A 12,973-nucleotide genomic window follows, 5' to 3' on the forward strand; every position below is an offset into this window, starting at 1 on the left:
AGGGCCCCTAGAGGCTAAGTGGGCGTGGTCAAGGTTGATGGGTGGGGCTTTAATGCGTGGTCTTCGTGACGTGGAGGCGGGGATCAGCGGTCCTCCGGACGCCAGGCGCCGCTGCAGAGCTGCAGTCTGGCATTGCGAGGTGAAGCCGCGAGGGGCGGGGCCGTGAGTGTTTACATCCGGCCCGGCACAGAGGTCTCCAGACATCGTTCGGCCGGGGATCCAGCCTCCCTAGCCATGGACACCAGCGATCTGTTTGCCAGCTGCAGGAAGGGTGACGTGGGCCGTGTGCGGTGAGGACCTGCAGTGCAGGAGGCGGGCGGGTGTCCTCAGGGTGCGTCGGGCATGGGTGTGCGAGGCGGGCGCCGTGGGGCTCCCGAAGCTGACCGAGCCGGAGAGATCGTTCTCCAGGTCCCTTACCTAACTCGGCGCTGGGAAACGACTCCCCTCCACGGAGGTATCAAGCGTTGCATATACTCCTGATGCAGCCAGTACGAGCCTGGCACCGAGATCCTAGTCTCCTTGGGCAGGCAGGGAGGAGAACGGATACTGGCCCTCACTCTCTTTTGATGGACTCCTTTCTTCCATGGCCCTTCTTTCCAAATCCCCTTGTCCTCATCAGAGCAGGCCAGGCTGCAGCTCTGTCCCAAAGCCTCCTTAGGCCTGTCTGTAACACCAGATGTCACCTCCGAGCTAATGACCCCTCCCTCAATGTAACTGCAACTCTGAGAGCCCAGGCCCTGCCTTGATAATCCTCTCTGGGCTGCCGCGTCCCTGTGATGGCTTCCTAGTTCTTGGCCTCTTCTCCTCAGCATCTTAACATTGTTCTTTCCACTTCTTCCCTAGATCTGCCCCTGTCTCCTGCTCTCCACTCCCAGAGTGCCTGCACCAGCTTTTCTCTGGCTTCTCTGCCTTCACCTCCCCAGCTGAAGTAGGGGCCCCATCACCTTCTCTCCCCCAAATATTACAAGACCAAATTCTCAGCCTTCTAAACCTGGGGCTGTCACCCAGCTCGCAGTTGCCGATCATTGTAGGCCTGTGCACTCCCAGCCCTCGCCCTTTCCAGAGGGGTTTCGAGCCCAGAGAGATGTGGCTTCCTTCCCCTCTACCTGGTCTCCTCTCCCAGATCAGACGCAGTTCTGACCCAGGCTCTGAACTTCCTGCCCAGGTACCTGCTGGAGCAACGAGACGTGGAGGTGAACGTGCGGGACAAGTGGGACAGCACCCCTTTGTGAGTGTGAGCTGTGGGGTATCTGGGTGGGTAGGGTGGGGCTACAGTGCTGACAACTGCTGCTTTTTCCTAGGTACTATGCCTGCCTCTGTGGGCATGAAGAGCTGGTGCGCTACCTGTTGGCTAACGGTGAGAGAGGGCCGGGGTCTGACTGGATGTAAGCTCTGAGACCTCACTACATACACATTTGCATGCACCCTTGATTTCTTGTTAACACCCCAAAGTCAACAAACAGTCGGGCATTGCGAGGTGAAGCCGCGAGGGGCGGGGCCGTGAGTGTTTACATCCGGCCTGGCACAGAGGTCTCCAGACATCGTTCGGCCGGGGGGTCCAGCCTCCCTAGCCATGGACACCAGCGATCTGTTTGCCAGCTGCAGGAAGGGTGACCCTCTGTCCACTTCCGCATGTCACCCTTGACACCCAGACCAGTTCCGGTGGGGTGCCTGGACCATATCACCATTGATCTGCTAAACTGATCTCTTGGCCCCATATTGCAGGCGGAGGATCTTTTCCACAGCAGAGGTGAAGGGAGTTTGGGAGTGTTTTGGGGGGAAAGCAATCGGGCATGGTTGATCACACTTGTGATCCAATCACTGGGAGAGAGAGTTGAGGTAGGGGGATTATCTCAAGTTCAAAGTTGCCAAGGCTACCTTTTGAGACCTTGTTTCAAATAACAGGACAAAAGGCTAAAATCAGACTTGCCTGTGAAAACTCCACAGGACTCACTCCTTAGGCTCCACCTGCTGGCTGCCAATCAACACCTGGTCCCTTAGTGCTCCAACTAGACGAAGCCATCTCCTGCCTCAAGTCTTTTCAGTTGCAGTACCTCCTGCTTAGACTGGAGACCCTACCTAGATCTGTGCACCTCTCGCTTCATTCAAGGCCCTGTACTTAGCCACTGCACTGGCCTTCACACCCTCCCCGTGTAGCAGCCACTACCATTGTCACTATGGTCCTGTTTTGTAATAATGGCGGCTGTCTCATACTAAAGTGCCCCACGAGTGTAGGTTCAGTTGGGGCAGAGATCTGCCAGTCAGGATGGCTGTACACCAGCCCAGCCATCCAGTCTGCACTTAGGCTGCATATTGTCTGATACGTACGCGTGAATATGCCTACTTTTTTTTTTTTTTTTTTTTGGTTTTTCGAGACAGGGTTTCTCTGCAGCTTTTTTAGAGCCTGTCCTGGAACTAGCTCTTGTAGACCAGGCTGGCCTCGAACTCACAGAGATCCGCCTGCCTCTGCCTCCCGAGTGCTGGGATTAAAGGCGTGCGCCACCACCGCCCGGCGAATATGCCTACGTTTAAGCGCGCGGATTGTGTGTCCTTTGCCTTCACTGACTGGTGAGCACTGCTTCGTAGGAGCCCGCTGTGAGGCCAACACTTTCGATGGCGAAAGGTGTCTCTATGGGGCGCTGAGCGACCCCATTCGCCGTGCGCTGCGTGACTACAAACAAGTCACCGCGTCCTGCAGGAGGCGGGATTACTACGACGATTTCCTGCAGCGGTGAGTTGGGGGTGGAGCTTGTAGCGCTGGTGGGGGTTACTGCGCACTCTCAGTGGGTTTAGGTGGGCGGGGTGTGCTGAGTGGTCTTGATGCACCTGCTTTTTGCCTAAGTGATGCATCCTTTCCTGGCTTTCCCCAGGCTTCTGGAACAGGGCATCCACAGTGATGTGGTCTTCGTGGTACACGGAAAGCCGTTCCGGGCACACCGTTGTGTCCTCGGTGCTCGCAGCACCTACTTCGCCAACATGCTGGACACCAAATGGAAGGGCAAGAGCGTTGTGGTTCTCAGGCACCCGCTGGTGCGTCTGTCCGCCTTGGCTGAGAGTGCTGACCTCTGGGCGAGCAGTTAGCTCGTGGTACCCTCTGACCTCTCGTTTTTGCTTTGCCCACAGATCAACCCGGTGGCCTTTGGGGCTCTGCTGCAGTACCTGTATACAGGTGACTGACCCCCTGGGCTGGGACAGCAGCACACCCAGGGTGGCCTGGAGCTGACGTGCCCCTTCTAAGTCACTCACCTTTGGGGAGGAGGGGGTGTGCCTGGCATGCAAGCATCCTGACTCAGACTCGGTGCACTGACTTGCTTGCTTAGAAAGAAAACATCCCATCCACAAACTGAGCAGGCCTCAGGACCTCCTGGAAGAGGAAACCAGGGCATTGAGTAAGAAACATTGTCGGGTTCTGACCCAACCCCCTGTACCCCCAGGCCGCCTAGATATCGGTGTGGAGCATGTTAGTGACTGTGAACGCCTGGCCAAGCAGTGCCAGCTATGGGACCTGCTTGAAGACCTAGAGGCTAAATGTGAGAAGGTGTCTGAATTCGGTATGTACAGGGTCTCAGTCCAAGGCCTTGGGTTGCAGCTAGTAGCACTGGTCAAGCTCTCTAAATCCTTGCTGTCCTCTCCCCTAGTGGCTTCCAAGCCTGGTACATGTGTGAAGGTGCTGACTATTGAGCCCCCTCCAGCGGATCCCCGGTTGCGGGAGGATTTGGCACTGCTGGCTGACTGTGCCCTGCCACCTGAGCTGCGGGTACTGAAGGGCATGCTGGCCTAGTGGGCAGGAAGGGTGTCTAGGAAGGGGGCTGGGTTCTCCTCCTAGGCCAGCCTGGGAAGTGGCTTCCCTTTCACGAATAGCTTTTCTCTGATGGGTACCTTTCCTATACCAGGGTGATCTAGGAGAGCTGCCCTTCCCCTGTCCTGATGGCTTCAGCAGCTGCCCTGATATCTGCTTCCGAGTGGCCGACTCCAGCTTCCTCTGCCACAAGGTGCCTGTGCCCTCCTGTCCCTCCTGGGCTAGCACCTGGGGGCGGATTCCAGCACTGGTACCCTCTGGACTCTCCTCCCTCAGGCTTTCTTCTGTGGCCGCAGCGACTATTTCCGGGCCCTGCTGGATGACCACTTTCGAGAGAGCGAGGAACCTGCAGCCTCTGGGGACCCCCCAGTTGTCACCCTGCACGACATCTCCCCAGATATCTTCACTCATGTGCTATACTACGTATACAGTGACCATACTGAGGTGCGGCACCCAGTGGGAGGGCAGCGGGGAATAGAGCCTTGGGATGTCTTCCTTAGAGTTGTCAAGGTCCTTGAGGTTCTGGGCTCTTGGGTCACTCCTGTCCTTAGCTGCCCTAGAGTTCCTGACTCAGGCCTATGGTGGCAGTAGGCATTGCCAAGGTTCCCTGTGTTGCATGTGTGTGCATGTGTGTGCACAGCGCTGTAGCAGAGCAGTGTGCGGGAGAGAACTATGTTTTTTATTGGTCTGAGGGACCAGGCGTCTCACTCTCTGGCTTCTCCAGGGCAGACCTTTCCTGCAGACCTTTCCTTAGAAGGTAATGTTTTGGGCCTGGTGGGCCACGTGGTATCTGCAGAGCTGCTCAAAGGGGCATGCTGTGCTCCGGGAAAGTTCTGTGTAGGAATGGTGGCTCTGACCTTCAGGCTGTAGCTTCTGTCCTACCCTGGCTTTGTCCACTACAACTGAGATGGAGCCTCAGGAATGTGTGTACCTGTACCACTTCCTGTTGACCCCGGTCCTGGCCCTCCGACTCCCATCATCCTCCCCTGTACAGGTTCTACCATCGGCCTCCCTTCTGCCTATGTCCCTCACTTCCTTTCCCATGTTTTGCCACTCACTCTGTGGTTGAGTCTGTCATCCTGAGTCACAAGCTTCCTCCTGAAGAACCTTTGTACCCCAAGAGCAGTTTTTTTTCTGTTTTTGTTTGTTTGTTTGAGATAGGGTTCCTCTGTGTAGCTTTGGAGCCTATCCTGGCACTTGGTTTGTAGACCAGGCTGGTTTCGAACTCATAGAGATCTGCCTGCCTCTGCCTCCAGAGTGCTGGGATTAAAGGAATGTGCCGCTACTACCTGGCTCCCAAGAACATTCTTAATAGCTCAGAGTGGGGATCGACTTCTGAACATGGTCTAACAGTAGATTAGTCTCTTGTGAGCTATGCCATCTTAGGCAGGTTATATACCTGCTCAGTGCTTCAGTGTATCCCCTAAGAAGACGGAAGAGAAATGTGTTTCCCTGAGTCTTATGCATGTGACCACAGGACCGTAGGTCAATTAGATGGCATGGTGGAAGCCTGAAGTGTAGTGGCATAGTCCTTTTCCCCTCTGCTCAGTCTCTGGGCCACCCAAGGTCAGGCTGAAGCTGAAGCTGGACCCTTGGTCTTTCCCAGCCAAGACCTTAGCTGTCCCCTGCTCAAATCTGTGATCTCTCACAGTGGAAGGAGCCATGCATATGCTTGTGAACTGGAGATAGACATCTCCAGCTCACTTTACAGTTTTTCAAGGTTGTCATGAATCTATTCCACAGATGAGGAAACAGGCAGAGAAGTGAAGGGACTTGCCTGGAATTTCACGAAGTCTGTGACTGAGCCCACACGGCTTTTCCTAGAAGGCCTCCAGCCCTAAGCACTAGTCCGCCTTAGGCATAGGACCCTCTCCGTCCAGACTCTTCTGCCCATTGCACCCTCAGGGACCTGGGCCAGCCTCCAGAGTTGTGTCATTCCTGTCCCCACTGGGGCCTCCACCCTGGACTCTGGGAGCCTTTGGTGATCACTGGTGTCCCTGTGTCCCTTCTTGTTCCACAGCTTCCCCCTGAGTTGGCCTATGATGTGCTGAGTGTGGCCGACATGTACCTTCTACCTGGTCTGAAGCGACTCTGTGGCCGCAGCCTGGCCCAGATGCTGGAGGAGGACAGTGTGGTGGGTGTCTGGCGCATAGCCAAGCTGTTTCGCCTGGCCCGACTGGAGGACCAGTGTACTGAGTACATGGCCAAGGTCATCGAGAAGGTGGGCAGGGGTGCAGAGAGGGGAGGCTGTGAGGGCAGGAGACAGCCTGCGCTGCGATCCAGCCTGCGCTGAGCCTGTTCTTCTGCAGCTGGTAGAGCGAGAGGACTTCGTGGAGGCCGTAAGGGAAGAGGCGGCAGCTGTGGCCGCCCGGCAGGAGACAGACTCCATTCCACTGGTTGATGACATCCGCTTCCACGTGGCCAGCACAGTCCAGACCTACAGTGCCATTGAGGAGGCACAGCAGCGACTGCGGGCACTTGAAGACCTGCTGGTGTCCATTGGCTTAGACTGCTGAACCCTTGCTGCAGCTAGGGCTCCCATGGTGACAAGCATGTGCGGTGTGTGCATGCAGAAACTGTTGTTGCTCTTGCACGCTTGGTGGCATTACAGTGGACAGAGGGGACTCATTGAGCTCCTGGGGACCTCACAAGTTCTTGGGATGAGCCTCCTCCCCTAGTGCACAAATAAGCCCCGAGACTTGGGGCTGGCACCACTCAGGGAAAGCTGGGGTGTGGTAGGCTTTGAACTCAGTCCCCTCTCCCCCAGCAACCCACCTACTCCTTCCTGGCACTTGCCCAGCCCTGACTTGCTTCGGCTACTTCCACGTACAGGGTTGGACAGGAAGCCAGGAGTGTGTGTGTGGCAATAAAGCTTGAATTCACTGTGGAAACCCGAGCCTTTGTTGGGGTGTAGCTTGGGAGGGCAGGCTTTGGGAAGTGGAACTGGTAAGAAGGGAAAGCTGGGGACTGTGGGTTGGGGGTTTGGGTATCCTCAGTGGGACACTCTGGAGGGTGGCCTCGAGGCTTGGCAAAGAGGTTCTGAGTCAGTAGGCATTTACTCCTGCCACTTAACCACAGCAGATCTGCCTCCGTGGCCTAATTACACAGACTAAGACATTAGAGACATATGGTATTCCCTGGATGCCTTTAGGTCTATGGACCACGACCCTTTGACCTGCAATGACCCTTGTTTTGGCCCCAGTCCTGGAAAGCCATCCACCTGTGCTTGTTACCCTGAAACGTTATAAATCTCCTTGTCTTTGTGTTTGTCATTTCCCAGAACTTTCTAGATCCATCCCCCTTCCTTCACCAATGCCTTTTCATTTGTTTTGCTCTCGTATGTTGGCTGTAAGGAGGAAGCTCTGAAGCCGCAGCTGGGACCAGTTGCCGTCAGTCAGGCTTTCTAGCGATTGGTGCAAAGGTGGAAGGCAGGTGCTCCAGAACTCACTGCGAGCAGAGGGGAACACTAGATGGTTGGCGGGGTCTCACTGGCTCTACCAGGGCCTGGGGTGCTCCCGAGTTCCAAGCTGGGGAGATGAGTTCAGTGTGTGTTTATCTGAGAAGGCTTAGGGTTACCCCTGGTCTGGGGCGAACCTGGGTGTTTGTGAAGCATACCAGGAGCCACCTGCTGGGAGGTGCCAGCCCAGCAGGGGTGTGGCAATGACTTGCATCTTTAAGCTTGTACTTTGAAACCACAGGAACAGGGAGGATGGGGACTCAGGCCACGGGCAGTTCAGTTTATGTGGGTTTAACTTCACAAGGGAAAGGGAGAGCTTTAAACTATCATGCATTTCTTACCGTGTGTGACTGATTATTAAATCAAGTCCATCTTTTGAAGAGATGTTATTTGAAATCAGTTTCTATTTTCCATCAGACATTAATAACATGAACATAGGAATTTTAAGTAACACGAATATGGAATCCATATTCTCTGGGTTTTTGGTGGCCCAGTGAGGTCACCATGGAGCCAGGCTGTGGGTGAAAGTGGAGATGGGTTCTCCAAACACAGCACACGTGCCCAGTTCCTTATTTTAGCCTAAGGTAGAAACCTGAGTGTTGCAAGTTGGAGACACCAGCCTTGCTACTATTAGGCAATGGGATCCTTCCTGCTCTGCCCAGATAGCAGTTGTGAGCAGGTGAGATGGTCTCCAGTGTGTCATCTAGGCGCTAGACTGACAGAGCCAGAGGCTGCAGAGAACTGGGGTCTGGTTGCTTCAGGCTGTAGAAAGCAGAGAGCCAAGACTCCAGGTTGGGGACTCATTGCTCTGGGCTTTAGCCCACAGTGGCCTGGGGAGCATGTCGGTCCTGTTAGTGTTTCTGTTCAGCAGTTGGCCAAGCGCCCTTTTGCTGAGTCTACCCAGCTAGAAACCATAGGAAATGAGATGCCCTTCTAGTGTTGGTCTTGGTTGCTCTTCTTCCTCAGTGTTTGACAACAGCAGGCAGCAGCACATGGTGCCCACTATCCCTGCAACCTTGGCTATCAGGACCTGTAGCCTTGTAAGTGGTACAGCTTTTGTGTGCCCCCTAGGAATCTGACTCCTCAGCTGTTAGCAGCAGCCAATGTTGCACCCCTGTGTAGCCTGGCAAGTCTGGAGTACTTTTAACACTGTCTTGGCTCAAGGTTTGGGATTCCTGAAGCCAGTTCTTGGGAACTCTCCTAGTGCCCCGGGTCTGCAGTTTCTCTTCCCTGGTTCCTCCCAGCTATTGTTGTTCCCCAGTCTCCATTCTCCACAGCCTCGACTCTTACTGCTCCTCTCCCTGCCCAGGCAGCTCTTGAACTAACTGATCAGCTGGTATGTCCCATTTGCATTGTAGCCTGTTGACCACTCACTTGTCACTGATGCTGCCGTTGCCTCTGCCTTCACTCTGCTGGGATTTCTGATATCAGCTCAGCCCACACTACTGACCGTGGACAAGAAAAGGCCACTTTAAAGAAGCCCTTTACAGGGACCAATGCTGTACCACCATGGGAGGGAGTGCAGGAGGATGTCTCCCTGCCACTCAGGAGTGAGCCTACAATCTGCTTATCCAGCTTGAGGCGAGCTGTTTGGGCCAAGCACAGCCTCGTCTCAGCACCAGACACTGCAGTCCGTCTGCTAGACCACCAGGGGATGCGCTTCGGTGGTCATGGCTACAGGGTCATCTAGAGCTCACCCAGGCTCACAGGCCTGGCTGAAGCTGTGCCTTCAGGAGCTGGGACACTTGCACGTGCCTGATTGGGAGGGTACTGGCATAGTTGTCTTAAGGTGTCTGTGGAATGTTCCAGATGGCTTGTGCTGACAGAGGTGGTAGAGCTGACAGTTCTTTTGTCCAGAGCAGCCAGGCATACTTCAAAAGCAAACTAGCCAGTTAGGGTGTTACACTGCTTCCATCTCAAAGCGTCTTTTAGGTTTTGTTTATAGGAAAATGAACACGAGAACTTATCCCCACTAACAGTGGGTTTTTAAAAGATTGGTTTCTTTTGAGACTGGGACACGTACCCCTGCATGACTTCAAAACTGAACGTATGATTCTTCTGCTTCCACCGCCCAAGTGTTAGGATCAGAAGCAAACAGCTCCATGCCTGGCAATTTTAACAGTATTTTAACAACTACCCAGTGTTCCAGGAAGAGGTGCGGCCCAGGGCTGCTCCTCCTGAGTGGGGCGCTTATCTCCACAGTTACAGCTCAGGCCCAGAGTTCGAGACCTCATAACCTCAACAACACTTCTAGCACAGTGTGCACCCCTGTTTATAGATCCAGAAAGGGACATTTGCACCAATCAGGGCCACGCTTTGGCCATCATTTGTGTTAAGAGTTCCGTTTGAGCCAATCACAGCTTCCTGTCGACCACCAGGGGGCGCGCCTCTGAGCATCCAGGAGGATAAACAGGGCCCAAAGGTCCATCTGTCTGTAACCTGCTGAGCTGCAACTATGGAGGCCTCAGCTGATGGTGAATCATTCAGCAGCCCTGGTCAAGGTGTGGTTTCGGTCCTGATTGACAGCAGTGTTATCTTTTGAGGGGACCAACCTGGTCCTATAGGACAAATACTTTTGCTCCTGGGTACAGCCTCTCTCTCAAGGACAACTGTCTTCATCTGAGGGATGGTGTACCCTGGGGGCTGTCCTGTCTTGAGGGTTGGCCTGACACAGAGGGCCATTCTGTTCTTCCAGGCTCTGCAGTTCCTGAATTCCAAAGTCAAGGCAGTTTTAGGGCAGTAACTATTGAATTTGAAGTAGGTTGTGATTTATATGCTGGGGTATAGAGGTGAGCTGACAACCAAAAGGAACACAGTCACAGGATGAAGGCAGAGATGCCAGACTTTTGCCCTGCTGCTGCTTTGTGGGACCAAATGAGGAGCCAGAGCGGTTTCTAAAGACCTTTGAAGATGAGGGGATGGGTCAGCACAGCATCTATATTGGGTTTTTGGATGACGGAAACATATCTGTCTCTCACTTGACAGTTCACATTTATATTTCAGTGTGATGGGACCCAGGACCTGCACTCCTCTCCCAAGCCATACCTAGCCCTTTGTTTATGTAATGAACAGGGTTAAGGCCTGTTCATCTGGGGAAAGTGCCTGGTTTCTCTGGTCGGACATGAATGACAGGTTGTGCAGGTCACCCCCTCTCTGCAGGGTATGTGGGCACACTGTTAGAATACCTATAGTGGGCTTTCTTGGGTCCTTGGGGAGGGGCCATCTGTCCAGGTCTGGGAGACAGGTTGAAGGTCTTGAGGCCTCAGTAGTTTTCCGTGATGCTGGCCCTTAGGCCTTGCTGTGGGGGCAGAGGGGTGTGTGGTTCTGCCCCGGCTCTGCCTCAGCTGTGGTTGTAGCAAATCATTGCACCCTTGGGTTTCCACCAGTCACTGAAGCCCAGCACTCATGGGGCCATGATGGGGTTCCACCAGTCATTCATGTGAACCCTTCCCTCCTGGGAAGCAGAACCAGAACTCCAGAAAATGGATAGTGAGCAGCATGGGCCGACTGGCAGTCTGTTTCCCTCCAGTACCCAGAGAAGTGGGCATTCTCTTCTCTCCCAGACCCTGATACACCCATCACCTACCTCTTGAGCAGCTTTGTCCCATCTGTCAGACACTGCTGGCTGGGCCCTGCCCTACTCTTCCATTCTCTGCCCGTGCTGCCATGCCTTCTCTCTCTGCAGGTCTCTCTCCATGCTGCAGGTTCATAGGCAATAGCCCACTATGTCGAGTCCCGTACCCTTCCTTTCACGGGCTGGTGCCTCATTTCCCAGCCTCCCCAGCTGTGGCCATGCCACAGGCAAGTGGGCCTATTATAAAGAAGTACTAGATGCAATCTCTAATTTCTACTCTATTCTTTGAAGGGTGCATGCCGACTGCTCCTTCCCCAGTGGCTCATTCTTTCCCTCTCATTCCTGTGAACCCAAGTTCCTGGAAAGAAGCTGTACTTTCCACCGAACTTTATACAAGGCTGATTAGAACGTCAAAGGCCGTAGAGAGACTGAAACAATCCAGAGGCTAATTTCAATTTATTGTGGGCTATCTCCAGCCTTTTTTTTTTTTTTTAACATCCAAAGCTTCTTTTAATAACAGTAAGATCCAGGGTTAGTTTTTGTAGCCACGGCTGGCCCTTCTGCCTCTGGCACGTTCAAACTTCCGGCCCTTGGAGCGGACATAGGGTTTGGTATGGCTGTGTGGGGTTCCTGGGGCCTTGCCAAAATGCCGGTACATCTCTCGGCCCTTCTGAGGTCCAGACAGGAGCACAGTGCCATGGCCCTTGGGAGACTCCAAGGCCAGCTGGTCAAAGGTGAGGATCTTACCCCCAGCCTTGAGGATGCGACTTCGGGCCCGGCTGCTCACCCGCAGTGCACACACCTTCAGTTTGGGCACATCGAGACTCCTCACGTCATCTGTGACCGTCCCCACAATCACAGCCATCTTGTTTTCTCGGCCAGGAAGCTTCATCTTTTGGATCATCTGGGACAGGGACAGAGACAGAGGTGGCCAGTTGGTGCAACTCATGAATAACCTTTTCAGCACAACCTGATTGAAGGTGGAGTTGGTTCGCCTGGCCAGAAACCTGTACCACTTGACCAGCAGCCACAGGTAGATGTCCTGGCTCTTGGGCTCCTTGCGCCGAAACTTTCGGTCCTTGTTGTGGCAGATGTCAACACCCATGATGGCGCCTCCTGCACGGCCTGGTCCGCAAAGACCTCCAGCCTCTTTTATAGCCATTTCTTACCCATCTCTGACCAAACATCCTTGTAATAGGCAAAACCCTTTGAAATAAGTTAACCTAAAAGGCCAGTGGCTTCCATCAACCAAAAGCTAAGAGGGCCATCAGATAGCTTCTCAGGTCTATTGCAGAGTGCTGTGGAATACTATTTTAAGATGTGTTACATTGGTTTATGCTGTGGAACATTTGTTTAATGATGCAAGGATGTGTTGCATTCTTTTATGTTGCATTTGTTTAACTCTGTAAAGCTGTGTTACTTAGCCTGTCTAAACACTTGATTGGTCTAATAAAGATCCGAATAGCCAATAGCTAGAGAGAAAAATAGGAGGGGCTGGCAGGCAGAGAGAATAGATGAGAGAAGATTGAGAAGAGGGAGGAGCAAGAAGAGGAGGAGAGGAAGACGGCAGGGACCAGGCACCCAGTCACACAACCAGCCATGGAATAGAAGGAAAGAAAGGTGTATAGAATAAAGAAAGATAAAAGCCTAGAAGCAAAAGGTAGATGGGATTTTTTTTGAGACAGGGTTTCTCTGTGTAACAGTCGTGGTTGTCCTGGCACTCTCTCTGTATGTGGACTAGGTTGGTCTAGAACTCAGAGATCTGCCTGCCTCTGCCTCCCGAGTGCTGGGATTAAAGGTGTGCGCCACCACCGCCAGGCAAGATGGGATAATTTAAGGAAAGCTAAATAGAAACAAGCCAAGCTAAGGCCAGGCATTCTTAAGAGTACATCTCTGTGCACTAATTTGGGAGTATGACACCTGCAGCAGAGACTGCTCTGATTTGCGTTAACTTGCTGTATTAGTTGCTTTTGGTTGCTGTGATAAAGTACCATGAGTGACTTCGTCCGTCCACAGTGACACACGACCTCCAGCACCATGAGTGACTTCGTCCATTCACAGTGACACATGGCCTCCAGCACCATGAGGAGTGACTTCATCCAACCACAGTGACACACGGCCTCCAGCACCATGAGTGACTTCA

At 53.5% G+C, this 12,973-nt stretch overlaps 2 protein-coding genes across 2 annotated transcripts; one reads left to right on the forward strand and one right to left on the reverse strand.

Moving 5' to 3' along the window:
- Window positions 1-134: 134 nt before the first annotated feature.
- On the forward strand, window positions 135-6,690 carry Abtb1 (ankyrin repeat and BTB domain containing 1). The gene is made up of 12 exons (XM_038318971.2): window positions 135-290; window positions 1,166-1,228; window positions 1,302-1,357; window positions 2,587-2,731; window positions 2,871-3,030; window positions 3,124-3,169; window positions 3,435-3,551; window positions 3,639-3,757; window positions 3,894-3,992; window positions 4,076-4,243; window positions 5,820-6,020; window positions 6,109-6,690. The coding sequence occupies exons 1-12, from the start codon at window positions 235-237 to the stop codon at window positions 6,313-6,315; spliced, it is 1,437 nt and encodes a 478-aa protein (XP_038174899.1). The 5' UTR covers window positions 135-234; the 3' UTR covers window positions 6,316-6,690.
- Window positions 6,691-11,269: 4,579 nt separating this feature from the next.
- On the reverse strand, window positions 11,270-12,254 carry LOC119808136 (60S ribosomal protein L18-like). The gene has a single exon (XM_038320484.1). It carries the CDS (start codon window positions 11,990-11,992, stop codon window positions 11,363-11,365), a length of 630 nt encoding a protein of 209 aa, XP_038176412.1. The 5' UTR covers window positions 11,993-12,254; the 3' UTR covers window positions 11,270-11,362.
- Between the last annotated feature and the right edge of the window lie 719 nt (window positions 12,255-12,973).

This window comes from Arvicola amphibius, chromosome 2, assembly GCF_903992535.2.
Source record: "Arvicola amphibius chromosome 2, mArvAmp1.2, whole genome shotgun sequence".
Taxonomy (NCBI): Eukaryota; Metazoa; Chordata; class Mammalia; order Rodentia; family Cricetidae; genus Arvicola; species Arvicola amphibius.